A 25,341-nucleotide genomic window follows, 5' to 3' on the forward strand; every position below is an offset into this window, starting at 1 on the left:
AAGGTCTTGCACAAAGTTTAGCAGTAACAAAGGCTCCTCTGCATCAGATCCCTGCATTTCTTTAACAGAAATTCTTTAATACAGTAAAAACATTTTTATTGTGCTCAAAACGTACCCCTTTTAACTCTATCACCACCTTCCCTGTTTGTAGCATTTCTAATCCTTGCTAGCTGGTGCCAGAGTTTATAGAAACTGTCTGCATGTGGCCTTGGCAAGGGTTGGAACAGCATTACATGAAATAACCTCCCTTGTTTTCTTGTCTTAAACCTTTCACGTGTACACTACAGTCCTGCTTGCTTGTCACACTGCTGCCTGACCTGAACACATTTTATCCCTTCTCTCTCCTACAGTTGCTGACATTCACCTGGAGGTCCAGACACAGCTGGACCTGTCTGAGTGCACAAAGGCAGACAAGGGCCCATGGCATTGGTCCCTAGTCCTTCCCACAGCGTGGCTGTGCCCATTGTGAGTGGGGGCACACTCTGCCAGGCAACACATGAGCCCAGACCCAGGGCAGCCCTGACCCAGGAGAGCTCCAAAGGAGCTGCACCCTGTCTGGGGACAGAGGGAGAGCTCAGCCAAGCACACCAAGCCCTGCTGTACCACTTACCCTCAGGGCTGGAAAGCAGGGGCTGGACCCACTTCATTTATTAGAACAGACCTAACACCTGAGACTAGAACTTTAAACATGTGTCTTTATCTGTGAACTGAGCTTGTAGGGCTTCCTGAACAGATGCTATTTTTCACCATCCAGGCACCACTGAAGCTACTCATTAAATGCTACTATCTAGTTACACAAGAACATAATGCTTTTGCTGGAATCGCTTTTGTAAATGCTAAAATCAAAATTAAGTCTCTACTGTAAAAGCTGTGAGAATACAAAAATAAAGTGTGTAAAGGAGTATTTTTACAAAAAACATGCATGTCTGATATTAATCTGATCCTATCCTCTATACTTCATCTTTTTTCTCTAGAAAATAAGATTAGTTAGTCTGTGACCATGTCTGTTTTCTGAATATCAACAGTCATTGTTCTTGATGGAGCACCTACAGGTGCCAGCCAACTGTAAATGTTACAGCTATTATTTTTACTATTTCTTAAATTCCATTTTAGACACTTTTTAAATGAAAAATCCTGTAGTTCTTATGTACTAAAGGCCAGGGCAGTCTGAGATCAAAACAATAGGTTGGCTACTTTGGTATAACCTTTTATCTGAATTTGCTGTAAAATAAATGTATGTGCCAAGTGCAATGTAGACCTACAATATAGATTACTAGCTCCCCATCTGGCATATGACTCCTACTGAAATAAGGGCAGCTTTCACTCACTATGGAAAAAACCTGCTTCTATATATAGGGGATATAACTGGGATACACTTCTAAAAAATTAGTGTTTCTTATTTCTGGTCAAAAGGCATGTACAAAAAAAAAAGAAAAGAAAAAAAAACTAAGGAAAAAAAAATAACCCAGCAACAAACCAAAAAAAAAAAAAAACCAAAAAAAAGTTGAGAAATTGAGCATTTACCCAAAACAGCCTAGTGACTAGAAACACTTAATGTGATAATGCTGCAGAATGAAGATTCCAGGGTGTAGGTGGTAGTATCTCAGAAAAATCTGGGCATTACACTCTGATTAAAGTCTGCCTCCAGCTTCAAAGTCTGGTTACAGGTTTTTGCTGCATACTATGTGATGGCACAGAAGGAACATCACGTAATTTTAAAACTGCCTGAAGTCAGATTTCTTCCAACAGAACATATTGAATAAAATAACATACATGTTCAATGAAAAATTAAGCTATAAAAGGCAAATGATATAACAGATGAGACATACAGAATATTCTAAATCTCCTGGGTGTATCTGTAGCTTTCTCTAAAGGCCTGATCACATATCTGAAGGAAAATGTGGAGGTTAAAAAACAGTGTGATAGCTTATATATTTAAATACAAATACAAATCTGGTAATGTCCCGTATTAAAACACACTTTTTAATGTTATAATTTGATTTGGTCTGTGTAAGGACAAGAATTCCCACAGAACAGAGTGGGTTTAGATCTGATATTAGGAAGAAATTCCTTTCTGTGAGGGTGATGAGGCGCTGGAACACATGGCCCAGAGCTGTGGGTGCCCAGCTCAAGGCCAGGCTGGATGGGGCTCTGAGCAGCCTGGTCAGATGGGAGCTGTCCCTGTCCATGGCAGGGAGGTTGGAACCCTGTGATCTTTAAGGTCCTTTCCAACCCAAACCATTCTGTGATTATATGATTAAACCAAACTCCAGGGCCTGCAATGGAGCCCCCACCAAGGCAGTTCTTGAGGTCAGTGTGAAGCCCTGTTCCCAGGGATTTAACCATGTACAGGATGTAAATGGAAACTTTCTATACTCTACAAAATTTCAGCCAAGTAATCTCCAATCTTTCCCTGTAAACATGGACCATTGCAAACTGCTGAAAATGTAAGGAATCTTCTCACATAGAAAAAAATTAGTTTTTTCTACATTTGGTGTTGGGAAAAAAAATCAAGTGGTATATGGATCCAAGTACCTCAAATAAAGAAATTTTCCCCTCTCGTTTCCATTATTCATAAAATTACTTTCCTTGATTAAAAGGGCACTACAAAATCACTGGCAAGTCATTCAGACTGCTAACAGAAGTGAGAGAGAAAGTAACTGAAGGCCTTTATGAGAAGCTCTGAGAACCTAACCCTCATTGCTCAAAGGGACAGAAAACAAATATCCTTCATTTGCTCAGGAGAGAGGGTGAGTGACTCCAGTGTATGAGCTCCAGCACCTTACACTGCCCACATCCCTGCCTGACACTGCAGGTGGAGCCCTGCCAGCACAGCTGTGGGTGCAGGGAGGAACCTGGGTCAACCACTGGGCCACCAAGATGCTGCAGTGGGTATAACAGGGATGACAGGGAAATCCCAGCCTTATGGAGTATCTCCCATGCTTCCTGGGGGAGCAGGGAGACATGGCATATTATCCATGCACTATTCCTGCAGTTCTGCACCACAAATCTCAGCTTGCTTGCATGAAAAGGTGCTAACATCCTCTGTCAAGAGGGAAAAACAAAAGGAACAATTCTAGCCTGCCATTAAGAGAGGGCAGGCTGCCAGTTCTGCTGAAGGGAGAGGCTCCCTGCCTGCTGGAGCTGAGTCACAGCCCAGCTCCTCGCCCAGCCCTTCACAGCTTCAGCAATCTCCTGAAGTCTAGAAGCTGGTATGTACTTGCCATTTAAAAAAATCATGTATGACTGGAGAGGAGGTAGTTATGACCTGCCACTCCTATCCTGTCACCTGGAACTGGACAGTGACATCTCCCTGTCTCATGGACCACTGACTGTAGGGATCGTGATGGACTCATATGGCTTGTGCTCTCAAGGGTGCACCCAGAGAAGGTCTCTCAGCCTTGGTGCCAGGGCTGTGGGCCAGGGCTGTCCTCTGGGAGCTGCTGGTGCTCTGGCCTCTGGCCCACAGCTGAGCTACGGCCCTGCAATGGTGCAGCCACCTTGCAGGCAGCACACGTGGCAGTCCAGCCCCAGCACAGCCCAGGGAGGTCCCAGTGCGAGGGCTGGGGCTGCCCTGGTGCCCCCCTGGCTGCCCTGCTCCTGCCTGGGGCAGTGGAATGTGCCCTGACTGCCAGGCCCTGCCCTGAGGGACCTCTTGAGGGAGCTCCTGCTGCTGTGCCCTGACATGGCATGTGCCCTCCAGCCAACACCCAGCTTACTGTGGCTCAGTACAACTGCAGTTCTAGATACAAACCTGGGTATTTGAGCCTTCTGGGTTTTACTGTCACAGCACCAAATGCCAGGCCCTTAAAGTAAGGTCTGGGCCCAATTAAAGCCCTTCCAGGACTGGAAGTCATGTCCCACCCGAAGAGCCCTGTCCCCCTTTTGCAGAGAAGTATCTCCAGTGGACACAGCACACCTGTGGGGGATGCCACACTGCAACACAACTGACAGCTGTGTCCCCACGGGGGTGCTCCACAGTGGCAGCACCATGGTCCCACCACCCCACAGCCCAGGCAGGCACATCTGGTCATCCAGCCTGGTGGAGCACACCAGCTGGCAGCACCCACAGGATGCTCAGACCAGCTCCTGACACCACCTGTGATCCACAAACTGGGAGCCACTAAAACAGACAAACAGAGCAAATGGAGAATCACTGCCAGAACTGTGCAGATCTTTTAGTGTTTAACCTACTCATTGCTCAGAAGACGAATGAAGCATTAAAAGAGGTCTCTGGAGTAAAACAATATAGTTAAAAATAACAGATGACTGTTTGGGAAGATCATTCCTCTCTTGTGAGCAATAGCTGGAAATTATTCTCTCTGTTTTAATGGTACAAAACAAAAAAGGAAAGAAACATAGAAACTCATTGAAATTAGAGGAAGAATCTCACTCTCATTCCATTTGAAACGGAATCCAACAACCTGTAACTTCTCACAGCAAAAACACATTAGATAAGGTTGGTAAACATTCCTGGGAAGGACAAAATCCTTAAGTGAAGTTATGTTTACAGACAGAAGTTAAGCTCAAAGGAAACTGGCACAGAAGCACACAAAATGGGGACTCTGCTCCCCAGTCACTGAATCAATTGCTTTGTGCAACAGACTGGAGTCAAAGGTGCCTGTTCTTCTCTGCTGAAACACTGTGAATGAAACTCACAGGGTAATGCCAGAAACACTCATCCAACAAAGCAATTCAGTCATATCCTAAGGTATTAACATTTGCACAGCTGGAGGACAAAATTCAAGATTTTCATTATTTATTAACTGGTCTGTACCATAATTACCAGTTGTTTGAGCGGTTAAGTCTACACTGCTCTATGCAAGAGATACAAGGTTCTGAAGAAGCTCTGGGAAATATTTTCCATTACTCATCTCATTACGTTTCTTCCTTTTTTTTCTCTGTCCAATCCCTCTGTATCTTTCATATTGTTTATTTTTTCAAATACTTGCCTGTGCTATGTTCATTCCTTTAGTTGTTCTGTCCCAAGTAAAACAGCCTTGTCTTCTGCCAGCTATTTCCTTTTGTCTTGCCAATGTTACTAAAAGAGACTTTCTTGCTGGCATGCACCTCCTCCCTGACCAGCTACCCAGAACAGAAGCATGTCAGAAAACAACCTCATTGACTGAGATGCAGCTTTGTTTTACCACAGAATTATGCACTGCCCCAGCCAGCTTCTCAGGGACTGGGAGAATTGTGCATGATGCTTGCAGCCTTTATATACAGCCTGTGAAAAAGGCTGCAGCTCTCTCCCATTTTACTTTAGTGTCCTAATCCCCAGAAGGATCATGTGTATGTTGTGTCTACCTAGATCTCCTTCTGTGGTGGGCCAAGTGATCCCACAAGAGGAAATCCAAAACCAAAATAATCTACTCCAGGCCCTGTTCACTGGATGTGCAAGGAAAAAACAAATTGGCCTTTACTGGGGACACTCCTTCAAATTATACCAATGAAATTATGTACCCTTAAACTTCCTTATTATATGCTCCAGGGCATAGAGTACAAACTACATATGCTATGATAAATCCAGAAAACCTCATGTAGTGAAGGACAAGTTAGTACACACTGATTAACCCAGCAGGAAGAATACTCTCCCACGTGGTCCTCCAAGACACAAACCTTCTTAGTCAATTCAGGAACCAATAAAATACACAATAAAGTCACATCACCAACCAAGAGAGAACAGTGAGGAGATCAATGATTAAATCTGACAAGCTTGATGCCAAAGTCAGCTTTGTCAAGAGAGACTTATTCTCACTTAGAATCCAGAATCAGAAATCCTCTCCTGGATTTCAGCTGCATTTCAAGTTAAACTCCTGTACCTTTAGTCTCTGGTCACACCCACCAGTGACTCTACAATGTCTGCTTAACTTTGTAAGAGTGTGGTCACAAAAGCACAAATCCCTTCTCAGACTGAGAACATTCAAGCCAGCTGGTCACACTTTCCATGAGAATACCTTTTTACAGGAAATGCATCTCAGAGTAGGTCTGGGCTCTACACATAAACACTGAAGAAGCTCTACACTCCAGGGCCATCCAAGGGCAAATTCATACAAGGAAGAAGACAGGGATCTCAGACATATCATACAGTCATACAGTAGTTGATGGCTTTCACCAGCAGTGCAGTTTTGGACTTTGGTGATCAGTTCTGCCTCTGCCCTGCCTACACTTAAACATCAGTATGACAAAAAAGGACTGTGGAGAAGACTGAATTCTGAAAACATGTTTCCTAGCAGCTTGAACATGTCCCATGAAAGATGTACAGGATTCCTGGAAATACTTCTCTGAGGAAGGAGGGACATGCAAATGTTAACAAAGCATCCTTTGGCTGCAAGGAGCAGGAAATCACCGAGGAAGAGTCAGTGTCATCTCCACAGCTGCAGTTCTATTACAGCATAAACCATAGAGCCCTCTCTCTTTGTATATTAAAATGCAGTAATTAACATTTTCCAAGGGAGCAAACAGAGTACTTGCCTGTATTTATGAATGATGGCATTAAATAACCTTCCATCGCGCCAGCAGGTAGTGAAATTTTCACAACGTACTCCAGCATAACCCTCTGTTGTTTGCTGTGACCACAGGAGCAGTCTCTCTTTAGCAGACATGTCCTCTGACTCCCCAGTAACATGGATATCAGATATCTAAAACACAGTTAATATAAAAATTAAAGTTACATCTAATCCATAAGAATGTTTAAAATACTACAGAAAAATCACTCTGCATTGCTGGAGAATTTATTGTTTGGTATCTGCATACATGAATACAATTACTATTCAGGTACTGTATTAATGTTCTCTCATGTCTTATCCTTATGCACTCTTAGTATCTTCAATGTGAAATACAAAATTCAGTTTTCTTCAATTAGCCAGTTCTCAGTCTCTTAATTTCTGGGTACAATATAATACTATTGCATCATGCAAAATACTTAACTGTTTATTTATGTTGATAATACAATCTATTTTTATGTATGACACCAATTATGTAAAAATGCTATATAAGTATATATAAATTGCAATATATTTATTTGTGTATAGTCATACAACAACCATATTTATATTATTCATAGCTATGACATTCCTCTTGAAAAAAATTGATTTATAGTACATATCCTGGAATTCAGTAACAAAACAGTCATTCTGAGTGAAAACTAATAACAACAGTTTTAAGACAAAATTTTCTGAGAAGTATTTTAGGACTAAAAGACTGAAGGACCATAAATAGAAATTTTGTCTGATCAAGAAGGTTCAGTTTTCAACTGTATTATCTAAGGATTATCAACTCCTCATCAGGGAAAGCAGGAAAGTATTGGGAATTTTACATTCAAATACTACTTTACAGTACATTAGGTCATCCCTTAATGAAGTTCAGTCAGCTTCCTTGGAAAATTACCACAGCATAAATACAAAGCAGACTTTTCCCTAATTTGCACATGTATTGTTTGTACCTCATGTTACAGAAATTGTACTCAATGTAAAGGTAAACTCTAAAAAGAGAGAAAAATAAGATGTGCCTTGACAAAGGAAGTGCTATGGCATGTTTTCATTTTTCTAAGTGACTGCCTTTTACCACTTATCCTAACTAGAGACAATATAAGGTGTTATTATGAACTACATAGGAACCCCCGTACCTCAAGGCACTCTATAACAACCTGCATATGTAGCTCAGCCATTACAAAAAGCAGGCAGAGCTGCTTGGGCAGAGTCAAAGGGGCTTGAGGCAATGCCACAGCTTGTGAATAGACAGCAGGCACCCCAGTGAGCCCCCCCAGAGGAGGCTGCTCCCCACGGGCACACACCCAGCACTGCAGAGACACAGGGGGGCTCTGGCTCCAGAGCCAGCCTGAGGCCGCAGCTCAGGGCAGGTCTGCCCACAAACAGCTCTGGGTGCTTGAGTTTGCTGCAAAGAGCTGTAAATTGAGCTGTGCCAATTCCAGCAATCCTGTTCTAGCATAAACCAGGCAGCTACACCCATGAGGTCAGGCGGGATGGTCATAACAACTTCTCCCAGCCTCAGAATCTCGGCACCCAAGATATCTTCTGTCTGGGTTCTGACAGGGGGAATTCCAACAGGCTAGGCTGGAAATTATGGGGTTTTCTCACATTAAAGCCACAAAATTACAGTTGTAAATAATGATGTATAGCTTGTCTACAGATGTTGCTATGTCATGGCCTAAGACAAGGTGGTGGGAAGCACTGGGAAGCAGGGAACTAGAGGAAGACTCTTAGAGATGTCACAGCAATGGAGCTCACTGCAATTTCTGCTTTACCATCTCTCATACTTTCAGAGAATGATGAGCATTTACACCTATACAGTAAATTATAAATAAACCTAATGTAGGGGGGAAAAATTACATTACTTTCTATTCAAGTAATCCCAAAATCACAAGTTGTGAATGCAGTCCTTCAGACACCTATCACAGGCCATTGTATCTGCTGGATATATGTAAGGGAAAAATACAAACACCAATGCTAGAAAGCAAAACAATTTTAACTGTTCAAACAACCCCTAAATAACATGACAGCATTTTTTCCATCCTATTGTCTCCAGCTTCAGCACATTTTTAAGATCAAACACAAGGGGGAAAAAAACCCTTTTTTTTTTCTTTCAAAACACAGTAGAGAACTGTGATAATTTGTAACTTTCTAGGTATCAAAATCCTGCAAAGACTATTTACTAAATGAAATACAGATGGGATGAGTCGTGTCTGTAAAGACAACAGAAAATACAATGTGGCAAAAGACCAACTTGTAATCACTCTGAAAGTTTTCCTGTAAAAATCTAGGGAACTCAGCTGTAATACAAGATTTTTCTGTGGGTTAGCTTTATTGTTTGGTATTTCAAAGCAAGAAAGCAAACTAAATGTTTTTTCAGTAGCTTTAGTTTCTATTCATCACAGAACAACCAGATCACAATGTAAATGAAGTCAACCATATACTGCTTATCCGGACAACGCTTCTGAAAGAGATGATGTCATCCCCAAGTGCCAGATGTCCAGCATAAAAAAAACCCCCAACAAACCCAAACCCATATTTTTTCTCTGTCATTTTCAGAAAGTCCTCTGCCAATTATTATTTATTATAATCTTTAATTATCAGGTTTTTTAATATAGTCTAACATGAGCAAGCTAAAATGCAATTTGCTAATGGCCCTTCCTTACTGCTGAGTTCAAACCCTTAGCCTCCTTCACGGTTAATTGAGCAGGGATGGATCTGTGCACTTCAGACTGCCGAGAGTGCAAACACAGCATGTTTGAGTGCACATTAGATTCCTCTGGAAACAAGTAATTTCAAACATCAAGGTACCTTCTGAAGACTGTACTAGTATCTGGTGTTAGATATAAACAACATTTTACTCATGGACACAAACACAAGGAGAATTTTTACTCTGGACATGACTATTAGGGAAGCTCACAGTTGAAATTTTGGATGGCTAAAACATTAATTCAGTTTATTACATGAAGATCAACAGGTTTTTGATCCTGCTAGCATGCTAGTTAGCCATCTGAAGAGTAAGGAAAAGGCTTTTCACTCATAGGGGTAGCCCATTTCCCTACAGGTTAAGGAACATTAACATCAGCCTGAGACCTGAAACAGCCTGAGCACTTCTGTTCTCTAAATAAAGTATTTCACTTTTCAAGGCTAACATTTCAGACTTTTAAATAAACATTGAAATAGTATTTTAAAATTAGAAATACTCTAAGTGAAATGGTGAGTCAAATAGTTATATTTAATTATACCTACAAATATGGGCTCTAGTTTGCAAGGTGCCCTATTAAGTTAAAACTTCTTAACAAGTAAAATACTACCACAACAAAATAAGGTGTAAGAGAAAGGGAGAGATCCCATCTTTCCTTTGATAATCCCATAAGGGCAGTAGAGATACTTATCCACCAACTATGCATTATCATCAATATTTCTAACATCATTTCCCATAGGAGAAAAACAGAAGAACTATTAAACTAAGAATGATAGAACAGAAAATAAATTATGGGAAATCAAATCTTCTACTCATAAAGTTTAGTCCTTCCAAGCAAAGTTTGTGTGAACCTTTTGTATCCCACAAGCCTATCATTTGGTCACTATAAACTGCTTAAGTAGAGCACATTTGTTCCTTATGCGTGGAAAGAACAAATTACAGCATTTGCATGAGTTTGAGCAGTTGTTTGCCAGGGATACAGTTCTCCAAATTATCTCAAAGCCCATGAATTAAAAGTTATGCAAGAAAAAGCAACAGAGGAAATTCTCTATGCAGCCCTTCTATTTCAGGATCAAAGTCTTAACTGGCACTAAATACTCTCTCTTGCTTGTAACTGGGAGAACGTGTTCACTTCTGCTACTGCACATGCTTTTTCTCAGCCTGTAAATTCCCCCTGCATCACACAGTATACAAAATCCAAACACCAAAAAGCCTCAAGCTCTTTCCTTGCACTGACTTTAGTGATGCAGTTTGGAGCCCAAAGAGCAGAGCAGACTGAAGAAGACTTTTCCAAAAGATCAACAATGATGCTGGATTTCTGTGATTCATTTTCACACCACAAACAGAAGAAGAGCAAGACTCATACAAATAGTAAGAAGTCTACCCTCTGATTCCATCCAATTCTAAATGTTTCGAAGCAAGACTAAACTTGACATAATGCACTAAACTGCACAAAAGTATATAATGAGCTAGAGTTGCATGATTCTGCTGGTGCATTATCTCTCTTCCAGGCCACACCATGATCTGAGAAATGCTTATTAGGCTTCAGCAGAAAGTTAGAAACTTTTCTCCCAAAGCTATTAATGAGTAACCAAGAGCAACACTTTAGCAAATTCCTCTAAGCTGAGCTCTGTAATCAGGAAAACAGAGGTAATGAAGTAGCTCATATTTGAACACAAAATCATAATTTTTTACATGCATAAGAAACCATGCCACAGCCAGAAACTCCAAGGATGTATTTCAGTAGAGGGGGCCATACTGTTTCAGAGGGTAAAATGTCATATCTCTGTTACAGTGCAAACTATCTAACTGTACCAATGAGTTTGCTCTGGTGTCTGCTTCTCAGTTTGAAAAGTCAACATGCTTTCAATTATCAGCCACATCTGAGGCACTGTGTCAGCTGAGAGTACATTACAGCACAGGTAAGGGAAGGCTGCTGATCTTTGTAATTTCAGTAAAGAAAATGGTAATGCTGAGATTGCTAACTGCAAAATTTTTGTGCTAGCTCAGGCCACTAACAGGACCTTAGGAAACTTTTATAAATACCAGCTTTACTTAGTATAACAAAGACAGAAATATAAGACATTAAAATGCTTTTTTAGTTCTCAAAAACAATCAGAAGGAAAGTGGTTATGAGTTTGCACAGTAATTAAAGTCTGAACTCCAGTTTTTCCTGGTTTTGTTTAGAGACCAAACCTTGGTGTTCTTAAAATTACTTATACTGAGAATCTTGGGTTGAGAAAGAGAACTGAACTGATTTTAGCAACTGAGGCATTTAGCCTGATGTGTCAGTTTTATATTCATGCAATGTTTTCTCAATATCAGTTGATGTAGGTGCCCAGCAGAAATCTTATTTTTTCTCCCTTGCTCTGTGGTAACAAGAGGCGTAGACCTGGTTGGAGTAATTAGTGCAGCAGTATTAGAAGTGGCATTACTTTCATTATTCAGGAAAAAGCAGCCATGCTTAGCTGAACAAACCTCATACCCTCTTACTCAGCAGTGATGTTTTGTACAAATCAAAGAACATTCCTAAGCTGCTCCTGAATTCCAGCTAAGATTAAGGAGGGCAAAGATCTCTGTGTGTATTACGAGGTTATTTGTACTATTGTGAACTGCGTGTCATAATTGGGTGTGTTATCTATGTTTAAAAAACTAAGCTCAGACAAAGTATTGTTTGATTCCTGTTAGAAAAGTAAATTATACAAGCAAAAGACATTTAGCTAGCTCTTTGCTGGAAAGAATGCCTCTGGCATATGCCCATTCCCTCTGCTCACTCAGCTGAAAGCTCAGATGTCCCCACTGGGCACGGGGGATCCATTTTGGACCAGATCCTGGTATCAGCATTTGACTCACATGTACAGACTTCAGTTATCCCAAAGATGGGTGGGGCAAAACTGGAAATATGGATTGAATTGGTAAGCATGGTTACCAAAACTTTGCTTTCCTTCAGTTATTCTGCAACTAAGATTGTATTTTGGTTTCTTTTATTGTAAAAACAAAACAATCCTACCCTCAGAGGAAGATGGAATTTTGATAATTAATATTAATAGCTCATCTAGACAGTTTGGGAGGAAAGATCCTCTAAAAGGAGTGTAGACTGCTATTAAAAGGATTAATGTCCACTTGTTCTATTTCAAGCTGCCTACATAGCTCGATCATTCTTCAGTTCCTACTGGTCATAACTGAAGAAAATTAGAAATATTCCTGGGTAGTAAGAAAATTTACTGCAGATACTGAATGAGAACTCTAAAATTCACTCCAACTTCTAACAACATTTTAATATGAAAATCTCTTTCCTAAATTGGGAAGCAAATCAAACTACATACAGAAAAATAGGGCAAGAATATGTCAATAGTCCTAAAGTATAGAGTTATCACATAGCCTTTGAAAAAGATCAAGTGATATGTTCTGTCCTACAAGTATCCATAGTATCATAGGATGGTAAAAGGTTCAAACACAGCATAGTGAAGCTATTTTTGTAATACAAAAATTACTGTTCAAACACTTATTCTAAACTAACTTTCAAAGATAATGCACTGTATCAAAATATTTACCTTGCTCCTGTTTGGTGCAATGATAAATAATGCCTTTTCTTTTGGCAAATGGGAAAGTACAGCATCAGGATAAAACCTCTTTTGTTCGAGTAACAGATCACTTATACTTTGAGAAAGAAAATGATACAACTTTTCAGATTTACTGCTTTCTGGAACATTTTCAATGACTCTGAAAGAAGTTACATTTAACTCAGCTTCTTCATGTTGTCTGCCTAAAATGTGGAGAGCAGAATCCAAAGTAGTTCCTTTTCTATAACAAAGACCACCGGACTTCTTCAGGAACGCTAATTCTCTCCTGTTATCATCCTGTGAACATTTCCTTTTCCATGCACAGTGTTTCTCTGCATTGCTCTTGTCTTGTTCCTTTAACAGTGTGTCTGTCTCATCAGGCTTGGCGCGTCCCTGATTATCACCATGAAAGCTCTCTTGACAAAGAGAATCACTCTTTGCTTCGCGCAAGAAAACTTTTGCTTTAGCAATATCAACCGAAAGGTCTGTACTCACAGGCAGAGCATTACCAGCCGCTGTCACTCTCCCGGGGAGGAAGTCGGGCAGTCCCACATCCTTGGGATGAATCTTGATGTTTTCTGCAATCTCCACTTCACACTGTCTTTTTTCTTCATTTTCTTTAACGTGCACTGAATCTGATCCCACCTCGGTTGATTTCTTTCTCCTTTTTCTTCTGAAATATTTTCTTCCAGGGGAATGTTTATCTGGACTTAAGGGAGCTTTGGCAGGATCTAAACACTGTTCTTCCTTCTCAGCCCTCACACATCCACAGACATTCCCCATTTGGCTGTCTGTAACTCACAGCCACACAGTTTCATTCATTCCCATATATTTAAATAAACTTAAATCCTCCTCAGAAAGTTAAGAACTGCTGTTTCCACTGTAATTTCTTCCAGACTTCACTTGCACCCGCCTCGGTACGTGGCCATTTTGCTTAGGAGAAATGCACACGCAATAAACGCTGTGGCTCACTGCCCAGGCAGGGCCTGTGTCTGATTAGACACTGTGGCTTATTTCTGGCCACCAATCCTCTTAAATAAACATCACTGTTCCAGCGTTGGGCTGTAATGCTGATTGCCTTTCACAGAGATGACATAGCAGTTATGAGCAATAGAAATTTCTCACATGCATTTTAACTTCCTGTTTCACTTAGTAACTTGAGCAAGATAAAGTAGAAAAATATGTAGCAACCTTTGAAACTATTAGCTACACTCCAAATCCAAAAGTAAGCAGCACAGTAAATAGACAGGGGTTCAGTCAGCAGACTTGTTTTGCACTCATTTTCTTTTATTACCTACCCAATGATCCACAAAAGGGAAGATTAAACTAAAGGATCAGAAATTGCCCTGACAGCTTGCTGGGGGTCAAGTTTTTATTTGTGTGTGGAGTTTTCAGAGCAGTTAATGTGACTTTTCACTGATTTGTCAGCTATAAATAACCTGCTGCTTCACTGCCATCATAAAAGCACAACAGCTTGCTCAGGGCAGTGACACTGTGTACTGGGGCTGAAACTTCGCAGCAGAGTTAAACCTTCTGGCAGATAAAAGTGAAACAAATCATAAAAGCCAATCTATCTAGAAAACAGACCTTAAGTTTACTGTTTACAAAAATGGAGTTTTATCCTTCTCCCATGCTCCTGTAGGGCATTTCTGTTTAGCTCTGAATATAAGATCCAAGAAGCATCTAACTATACCTAAAACTAAGTAGAAATATACACTTTTGAAATGCAAGCAAGTCTAACCTCTAGTATACCTTGTTTGGAAAAATCTTTTTGACTTTCTTCTTTGTTTTTGTCATGTATATGTGAAATCTACCAGAACCAGCACACGTCCCAAGGACACGTGTATGGTTCCTCATGCTGTGAAATAACTACAGAATGACTTGCCAGGCATTATCAGGTGTTACCGTTGACATTCCCTTGCTTATTTGAAAAGGAATTGCAATAATGAGACCCAGAGACTTTATCCCCAGAGGCCCGTTCCACTGAAGTATTCCACATTTTACTGACAGGATCCAGAATGAATAATACAGCAAAGATCTAGGATGAGCCCCCAAAGAATTTCCAAGGATATAGTTGCTCACTGATGATTATTCTCAAAGCACTGGGGTAAAAGCAGACAGTAATGCTCAGAAAATTTTATTCTGTAACATCACGGAATACTGTGACAGATGGGCAGCTATGTACAGGCACAATGCTAACACGTTTCTTTTCAAAGTTGACGTTTGTTCCATGACTAAACTCTTTCCTGGCCTCAATTTGTATTTGCATTTGTAGCATGCTCAACATACAGGTGCACTTGTGACATTTGATCCCTTTACTCATAATGAAAAAGTTGTATCCTAGTCTGTTTAGAAAAATTCCTTTAGAAAAGTGACTTTTAGGTAAGACCAGAGGACTTACTGATTTAAAGAACACTTCCACGTGGGTCTGACATGGGTCTCCTTTATTAACAGAAAAACACATTAAAAAAATATATCTTTCTAAATTACATCCCTGTGTTTGTATAAAAAAAAAAATGAAGCTTTTTTACCTAAATATATACTTCTTTTTCTTCTCTCTCATCAGAAAAGATGATTAAGGACGTTACAGTGCAATGGGCCAAGGCTGATTTCATTTCACACAGATACAGTTTTTGGTTTAACAACAAGATGCCTAGTAATGATATATGGTTAAAGAGATCATAGTATAATAGTCTCAAGATATATATTAAAAAATATTATCTTGATAAAGCAGAAACTATGGAAAATATTAAAGACAAGTTTCCAGCATTTGAATGGAGAACTGCAAATCTTCATGCTCTCTAATTCAAAATGTGTTAATGTAACCTACCACTAGTACACTGCTGTTATTCTTCCTCCATAAATTTCACAGGGGGAGAGAATTTCCCTAGAAATACTGCAAATTTAAATTTTCAGTGCATGTCCATTTTTAAATAAATACATGTGGGTATCAAGGTTTCTAAACAGTATTATATTAGATTGTATTACTGAGCTTAACTGGAGTGTGATTTGATATGTATTTCCATTAAACTGCTTACATCTCTTTAACAGTCACCATGATACCACCACCTTTCAAACAGAAAATGTCCCTAAAGTACACTGTTATGCCTAATTTCCTGTAGATTTAGTGTCACACTGTCACAAAAATATAAATAATATCTAATTCAAGATAGGTCAGAAGAAACACATTATTGTTATTTTACAGCTGACAATTACATTTCGTAATGCAGTCAGTAATTTACAGAGTCCCTGATCTTGCACATCCTCTTTCATTCATACTTTAAATTTTGATTATTTTTCTTAAGAGTAACTCAATTTTTCAAAAATCAGGTGCTACTGAAGTAGAATTAAAAAAAAAAAAAAAAAAGAGAGACAGAAGAAATATAAGAATCAGCTCTAAAGGACTGGTTACAAGATCAGTGTTTCCAACAATCCTGCCCTACTTCTGCATATTCCAGGTCAATCTACTCGAATGCAGCCAGTATAACTGCAGCTAGTCTTGGGAGAGAGCCACAAGGATGGTGAAGGGTCTGCAGGGGAAGCCTTGTGAGGAGCAGCTGGGGTCACTGGGTCTGTTCAGCCTGGAGGAGACTGAGGGGAGACCTCACTGCAGTCACAGCTCCTTGTGAGGGGAGGGAGGGGCAGGCACTGATCTCTGCTCTGTGGTGACAGTGACAGGACCTGAGGGAATGGCCTGAAGCTGAGTCAGGAGAGGATTAGGTTTAGGATAAGGTTTTTTACCCAGAGGATGGTTGGGCACTGGAACAGCTCCCCAGGGCAGTGGTCACAGCACAGCCTGACAGAGTTGAAGAAGTGTTTGGACAATGCTCTTGGGCACATGGTGATTCTTGGGGGGTCCTGTCTACAGCCAGGAGTTGGACTTGATGATCCTGAAGGGTCCCATCCATCACAGCATAGTAGAATATGGTAGTTCTATAATTTATCCATTTCTAAATATTATCTAGGAATAAATGCATTCCAAATATACCTCTGCAGATAATTAGTAACCCTTATGCCTTTTTATCTTTCTAGATGTAGGTATTTCTGAGACTTAACAATACTTACCAGCTGTTCCTAAGAAGGCTATCAGCTCTCTATTACCAATTCTGTCTGCTGGTTCATTTTATTTTATTTTTTTCCCAAGAACCAAATAAAAACTTATAGTCACTTTTACTTTCTAAGTCACTCTTGAACCAAAGAAAAGGTCAAGGACAACAGAATTGATATATTGCATTTGTATCAGTTGTTAGTGTGTTTTTTATAAAAACCCTAAGCAAAATAAGCAAAGACGATAAATGAAAGTGCTAGTAACTAAAGAAAAAAAAAAAGCCACTTTCAGCTAACTGAAATTCTATCAAGTCATAACTTTGGTCTCAGCAAGAAAAGAGACTGAGTTAACAGGATTACACTGGAGGTTCAGAAGAGGGAAATTTAAATTTCTTCCAAAACCTGACAGCTGGAGCATAGATAGATTATATTCTAAAGCACCAAAATAGATTACCACTGAAGCCTGTGAGAACCACCACAACACAGTGATGACCACACCAAGGGCTTTGTCTTGGACATCTGACTAATCTGACTAGACCTGAATGGAAGCTCAGCACTGGTTTAAGGCAGAGATCCAGGTGATCAAAGCTGTTAAAGCAACCACCAGGGATTGTTATGTTTCTTTATCTTGATACTAGGGATTTTTTGTTGGTTTTTGTTGGTTTTTTTTTTTTTGGTGGTGGTATTTTTTTAAACAAAACATGTAAAAGATACAAATTTATACCCACTGAGGCTGCAAAGTTTTATGGGGAGATTAACAGCAGACTTTTTCTGGCATGAAAACCCCTAAGTACAGCATGAATAAAGGATTAGAGCAACACTTGTGTGCAATTTGACCTGTCTTACAGGCTGCTTAATCACAAACAAGAGGTTAAGATTAAGACATGGAAAACAAATGACTAACACTGAAACATGAAATAGTTCATGCAGATTTGTATGAGTTTTTGCACTTAACCACAGATTTCTATAATTTGTCAAGCATGTCTGTGACTGGGAAATGCAATAATTTCTTAATATGGGACAGGTGCATAACACATTAAAATGGCAATGTTGTTGAATATTTGTGTATTTCTAAGTCTGCAAAATTATGATACCATTAGCCCTATGTACACTGCAAATTTATGCTTTATTATTTGTCTCATATATTTAGCAATTATTGTACCGGAGAAATTATTCTACTTTGGTAATCAAACCATGCCAGGTATCTTTTATCAAAACCCTACTAGTAATGCATTTTACATCTGGATCTAAGATCCCTTCCCCCTCTTTTTTGTGTGTTTATGCAACACAGCAGAAGTAATGGAGCGTTTAGCACAAATGGGACGTGTCATTTCACAGCACTAAAACAGCATACCAGATAACCAGCAAGCATTTGGTTGCACAGCCCTAAGGTCACATGCAGAATAACAGAGAGATAAACATAAGCCAAATAGAAAGTGAAAATTAAAGTAGCACAAGATAGAAAACAAGGATAACAATAAAGGCTTGCCAGCACAAACAAAAGGTTTGGAGCTGTTTGAGCTGTACTGGCAACCACTCTTCAAACTCTGAAAGAGATATTCAACTACCTGAGATATTCAAAATAATAACCACCAACAGGAGAGGTTTTATATCCAGTGAGATGGGTAACAAAAAGAGGAATTTGCTCCTTATTGATGGCTTCATGGCATTAAGGACAGAGATTTCATGCTTCTCTCACCCTTGCTGCGATTCAGATGAGTCCCAGAAATTTCAAGAATTCCATACCCATTTTCTTACCTAAGATCTAGGAATTTCACTATTTTTTTAATAAATCACCGAAGAATTCCAGAAGAAACAACTAGGAGTTCATCTGAGAAATAAAATATCACAAGAGTACACCCTAACAACTGCTGAAGGACAGGCAGTGCTGCTGCCTCGGCTAATGACAGACAATGCAGCTACCACGTGAAATACACTTTATCCTATCATCACACACAGTCACAGACGGGACAACTGGCCGCATAGCTCCATTTTTAAATCTTTAAGAAGATCAGACCTTGAACTGTTCTGGTCATTTTAAAGCAGGGGCAGAGTAAATTTCAATCCTTGGACTGCAAGGGCACACAGCTCGAGCAGCACCAGGAATGGTTGCCAGGAGAAGAGGACTGAAGGCCAGACCCAGCTCTCCTGATCCCTCATGGCCACCTCAAGAAAGCAGGCAGCATGTCTACTCAATGGTGACCCTACCAGGGACATCCCTCTGTCTTCTGCACATCATTTACTGAAGTGGGCTACCACAGCTGAGCTGCCTCCTCCTCTGGCCACCCTGCATGAAGGCCACAGCCTTACAAACCCACCTGTCTCACCTTTTCACCAACACTGGTAAAAGTTTAGCTGCTGATGCTGGACCAAATTAACAGTCTGTACACTGCTTGGGGCCAGACTAATCAAAAGTGATTTTTTCTTAAAGGTTTATGGGGAGTCAGGAAAAAAAAAAAAAAAAAAGTATTTGCTGGCTAGCAAGAGAAATGTAAAGAGATTACACATGTGTCAAAGGAGGCCTGAGGGAAAGTGCCCATCTGGCAGGAGAGGGCTGGATAGTACTGTACATCTGGACAGAATCATCACTGAGCAGAACCTTGAAAGCAGCATCCTCCAGAGGTCTGACAGCAAAGAGCAGGGAAGAGTGGAAGGAAAAGGTTTAATGGCAGTTCCTGAGCTGAAAAATGATGATGAAATTGAAATAGAAGAAGTCTATTGAGTCATTACTTAGAACTTTCTGAAATTTTTCAAGGTCTGAGTTCACAAAGGCCTACTTTTAGCTACATGGAAGTTCAAAGTTTTTCTTTGCTTCAGCATGCTTTTTCCAACCAACATTTGCAAGTGATTTCAAACATTTAACATTTGTTAAAGAATGCTTGCAGAGGTCTGAAAAGAAATGATCACCAGTTTTCACAGAATTTAAATCTTACTAAAATTGTGATGACTTTATGAGGACAAATCCTGCTTCCATTTATAGTTGCTCATCTCCAATGTAGTCAGTGAAAATGTATCCAATGTTGAAGGAGTCCATTAAAGTATTAATTTGTATATTTATACATACAGCCTATGATTGTACAAAATACTATAATCTGATTTAGCATGTTCTACAGGTGCCAGGAAAATAACTTATAACAGTTATTACATTATGAAACTGAATTTAAACTAAGCCACCTACTATTAAAAGCATGTGAAATACGTACATTGAAAGCTTGCATAAATCCTAGCAACATAGATGCATTGGGGTTTTCCAATACCCACAGAACAAATTATTTTCTTACATACTCAGTTTAGTAATCCACCAGATTTCCCACTCCAGCTTTTCAGTAACTCTTATGTAATTACTTGGGACACAGAAGAATGGATACTTTCTGGACTTGTGCAGCTGCAGAAGTCAGTGCTGTAACATTTATATTTGTCTAGTTATGCACACCAATTCCCAAAGCCATAACCATCTCTAGATGTAATTCAGATGCAAGAGAAACATAATCCTCAAATGTGTATTATCGTTTTTTTTTTTTCATCATGTCTTTCCCCTAAATCATTCCTAAATTCATTCCAATAATCAGAGGGATTTTCTATTTTAAGTAAATAATACCTTCCAGATAAGGACCATGACTCAGAGAAACAATAAGCCACAAACAACAACAAAAACAATCTCTGGCCTCTTGACTACTTCCCAGATTGCAGTGTTATTAGAATATGATGTGTAGCTGAGGCAGTAACATCACACAGCAAAGAGATTCTTATGCTCACTGAGAAAACTACTTCTGCAAATGATGGGAAAATTAAGGAGTAATTCAGTTTAAAAGACCCCCACTTAAGTGTCTAGATACTCATGTTTACACACTGGCTAGGTTTTGAAGAGATCCCTTTATGCAGTGGGGGCAGGATTCAGTTCCCTCAGCACGGGGTTCTGGAGCTCTTTGAGATATCCTGCAATACCCCAACTGGCCTCCAGCTGCAGGTCGAGAAGATCATGAGTTTCTCACAGGTCTGGTGTCTCATCAGAGAACTCCACACACATGTCCTGCATACTCCAGGATACCTCAGGTATCACTCAAATGTCACCTGTATTTAGGAGACTGAATCCAAAGCCCTATACTAGTTGTTCAATCAATAGCAATGATTCACACCCTGAAGCAGAGAGATAAGAAAGTCAGTTGACCATCTAGAATATTTGAGACACTTAAAAATACCTGAGATATCCATATGGAGATAGCATTTACACCACAAGACCTAAGGAAATCTGCTTCCCACTGCAAATGCTACTGGCTATGAAGTGTCGTCTCAGAACACACACAGCAACTATGCTGGACAAGTTAATGGCTCCATAGGTGCTCTAGGCAGCTCCTCCAGGTGATCTGGATTACTCCATCAGCCTCACCCTCTGTATTGCCCACTCCTCCAGGCCTCAAATCCATTGCTAAACATGTTTTCCACCATTTAAGAAGCAGTTTATCCTCCCTGATCTGTCTCTTCCCAGATGAGGCTGGGTTTCCCACAAGACCCAGGTCATGCTTCTCATACTCACATGGGTGTCTCATAAATCTCCAACAACACAGATGTTTATGTTTAGTTGAGTGAAGTGAACCTCTAGTAGCTAGTTAGTTGATTCACTGTCTAGGCTGTACTAACTGTATAAACTAGATCTCTATCCTTCTGATTATCAGATTAAAGGGACAATTTAGACAATTGCATAAGAACATACTTCCCCATAAGCACAAGGATTTAGATGTCTTAACTTCAAACTGAATCTAATCACAACTTTCCCGTAAGTATGGGACTGCTCCACGCATAAACACAGTTATTATCACAAAGCTTTATCCCTTGGTGAAGACTCCACTTTTCTGTTCAGATTTTTCCCTCATTTTAAATGTAATTGAAGAAAAAAAAAAAAAAAAAAAAACAACTTCAGGTCTAAGTATTTACATTCTTCTGAACTTCACATTCTGAACCCAAACGGGCCATACGTGGGTGACAAAGACACTGAATTGCCATTTTAAAGAGAAATAGCAGGAAATGTCATGCAGGAAATGTCATGGAAGCACAGATTAGTGTGTCTTCCATCACTTTACAAATCCCTTCTGCATTCAGTGTAGGTTTACTGCAGCCATTACTAACAAAAAGAATATCTTTTTTAACATATCCTGTTCTTCACTTACTTCATGTTTATTAAAGAGGCTCAGTAATTAGTCAAGCACCAGTAGCCATCCTTAAAATTACTTTTTCACCAATTTTTAAATTTATTATTTTGAAAAAGAAAGTCATCAAGGTGGCAGAATCCATACTAGGGGGCCTCAAACACAGCCCAAACAGCCAGTAGGGAGGGGCAATTATCCTGCTGTACTCAGTGTTGGTGCAGCCTCACACTGAGAGCTGGGTGCAGTTCTGCTCTCCACAGTTTAAGAAGGGCATGAAGGTCCTTGAGTATGTCCAGAGAGGGGCAACAAAGCTGGTGGCAGGGATGGAAAGCCTGTTCTAAGTGGAGCACCTGAGGACTTTGAGTTTGCCTAGTTTGGAGAAAGGGAGGCTGAAGAGTGACCTCACTGCTCTGTGGGGAACTGGAGGGAGGCATTGAGCTCTTTAAAAGGGAACCCATCTTTAGAAATGGAAGAAAAGACAATGCTGGGAACTATCAACCTGTCAGCCACTCCTCTGTGCCTGGGAAGATCGTGGAACAGATCCCAGGGAAGATGCTAGGATGCCCCATTCCTGGGAGTGCTTGAGGCCAGGTTGGATGGGGTTCTGAGCAATCTGGTCTAGTTGAAGGTGTCCCTGCCCTCAGAAGGGGGGATGGAATGAGGTAATTCTCACAGTCCCCTTCCAACCCAAACCATTCTGATTCTTTTCTCCCTGGTATGCAGTCACTGGACACATGGAAATACTTCAAAACTGTGCTGGGGATGTTTAGATTAGACATCAGGAAGCATTTCTCTTCCTTGAGGGTGGTCAGACATTGGAACAGGCTTCCTAGACAGGTGGTGGATGCTCCAAGCCTGTCAGTGTTCAAGATGCATTTGGAGAATGCCCTGAGTAGCATGCTTGAACTTCCAGTCAGCCCTGAATTGGTCAGGCAGTCCCGCTAGATGAGTGTTGTAGCTCCCCTCCAACTGAAATACTCTACTCTGACAAATCTACAAGATCTGAACTGTACTTACAGATATTTAGTTGGTAGTTATTTGGGTTAGGACATAGTGAAGTGTGTTTTAGCTACAATCTAAATGCTTCAACATATTTCATATGGAGCTGACTACCTTACAGGGGAAAATCCTTGTCACACCAGTTCACCTAAAGAAGGTCATTTATATAAATTGGTTTTCCTTTTCATCCATTTTTTACAACTGGCAGCACTAACGTTCATGACTTTTTACAAGCACCTAAAATTGTGCCAGATGTCCTGTGCTTCACCTAATGAGAAAAACTAACAATTTCATTCTGCAAAAGCCTAATAATCAGGTTCAGAAACATAAAATACACATCAAGTAAAGGTTTAACCTCCACTAACAGCTTCTATTAGTAAGTTGTTAATAATTATTTCTTAAAATAGAGCAACCTTCAATCACAGCCTAATTCTGTAGGTCATGCTTAAATATATTTAAACCCATCATTTTTTTTTCTCTGTATAACTATGTGGGAGCAAAGATTGACATGACAAGGGGAGCTGAAGGAGCTCCAGTCCTTGCTAGTGGTTTCTCCTTTATTCTGTGTGCTTGTCTGGGCTAAGATGTGCACCCTGTTTATATCTGGATACCATTGGCCCTATTCATATCTTTACTCCACAATAGGATTTGCATAAGGGCACATTAGATCCTAGCAGCCTTCCTGGCTTTTTTAAGAAATTTTTTCTCAGTCATAAATTCAGTGTGGAATACTCCTAAGTGAACCACGTTTTTTCTGTGTGATCTTGCAAATTTCTGATCATTTAAAATGCCTGCACAGCAGGGAGTTCATCGCTAACAATGCTGCAGTCACTAAATGGGAATTATCTGTCATCTGAATTACATCATCTACAGCCAGGGCCATTATGCAAGCCTCCTTTTGAGGAGCAATTTAACACCACGCACTGTAAGGCTGCATTATACTGTACACAATCCCACCAGTGTACAACAACCAGAGTGCCACCTAGTGTGACCCAGGCCACCATCGCTGGGGCTAGAAACAAATGCTCACATGGGAGGAACTACAAGAAGAGGCTGAGAGTACAGCTTGCTAAAATACCCATAGCAGCAGATCCTGAAGGAAAAAATATTCAACATTTTTCAAAATATTTTAATTCTAATAAAAATAAGTATGTAGAATGAAACTAGAAGGATATGCCCAAATACTGGAAGGAATACATCAATTACTGTCTTTAATGATGCTCAAAACTGAAGCTTTTTTTACTCTCACTCCACAGACAGGAAATTAGCAAATAAAATCTTGAGATTCAGTTTACATCATGAAATAAGATACATCACCCAAACCTTTAGAAATACATTAGAGAAGAGATAAAAGCTATGGAATCCTGTCTACATTGACATTCCTCGCAACTATGCAAGAAACTGACCAAAAACACATAGTCAAGCAAAACTAGGCTTACCTGAAAGTGCAAAATTATGGTCCATATCAACCCCAAAGTCAATTTGGGATTCCCATCTGTTATATCATCATTTCTGATGTTAACCAGTTTCACCTGCCATCACAGAAAGAAAATACAGGCAAAATTGAAATAAATATTCCACAAATACATAGTGCATTACGCAGGCATGACTACAAAGGATGCGCTACTCACTTCCTGAGCCTACTCTGCTGGGTTTTTTTAATTCTCAAAAGCAGAAGGGAATTGCATTCTGCCTGTAAGTGGCCTGCCAGGAATTGCCCTCTCCCACTCACACCGGGATGAGGACATTCCTCAGCTGTCACTAGGCTGGCAGATCTGCTCCCCATGCCAAATACCCTTTGCCTCAGCTCTTGTCAGAAGGGGAAGGCACGACAGAGGAGGGCAGGATAACATGAATATAATGATCTGTAGCTGCTGTATCAGTCCCAGGGCAGTGCTGACACTGGAAGTTATCACTGTCGTTCTTCCACCCCACGCCTTCCTGTACTTAAACAAGGATTCAGCAGCAGGAGAACTGGCCTGCTAAAACACAGGTCTGGCTTGATAAAACTAGGAATTTAGTATCACATTTAAGTAAACAATGGCTTAAAAATACAATAATTATTGTAGTTTCTGATTCTGAAGTCATTCATAGTGCTATAAACAAATGCTTAATAGGATTAAAACAAGAGCTGCTGTTATTACACTCCCATAAACTCACACCCAGAGTGAGCTCAATAATTCTGGTCTTTTCTCTAATTTTATTAATAAATTTAATTTCTCTATACGTATTATGCATCCATAGAACCTAGCAGTTAAAGATGACTCAGCTAAGAGGCATTTTATGCTTACATTAGTAAAGTTTCATGCACATGCTTTTCAACATATACCCAGTTATCAACTGAACAAGCAAAGGTATGTCCTTCTTTTGATCTGCAGACATAATCTTTACTG

The 25,341-nt window shown here is 40.0% G+C and overlaps 1 protein-coding gene across 6 annotated transcripts in view; it reads right to left on the bottom strand.

Annotated features, from left to right (window-relative positions):
- Nucleotides 1–25,341, bottom strand: part of DST (dystonin) — a 290,047-nt gene that overhangs the window by 154,306 nt on the left and 110,400 nt on the right. For all 6 annotated transcript variants that reach the window (XM_054279827.1, XM_054279824.1, XM_054279823.1 and 3 more), the window contains 2 exons: nt 24,388–24,480; nt 6,475–6,641 (listed from right to left, as the gene is read on the bottom strand). In XM_054279827.1, the coding sequence (XP_054135802.1) occupies nt 6,475–6,641; nt 24,388–24,480 (260 nt within the window). The remainder of the gene's footprint in view (nt 1–6,474; nt 6,642–24,387; nt 24,481–25,341) is intronic.

Source organism: Melozone crissalis, unplaced genomic scaffold (assembly GCF_028551555.1).
Source record: "Melozone crissalis strain CALT ecotype California unplaced genomic scaffold, PUWL_Pcris_2 ptg000027l_1, whole genome shotgun sequence".
Taxonomy (NCBI): Eukaryota; Metazoa; Chordata; class Aves; order Passeriformes; family Passerellidae; genus Melozone; species Melozone crissalis.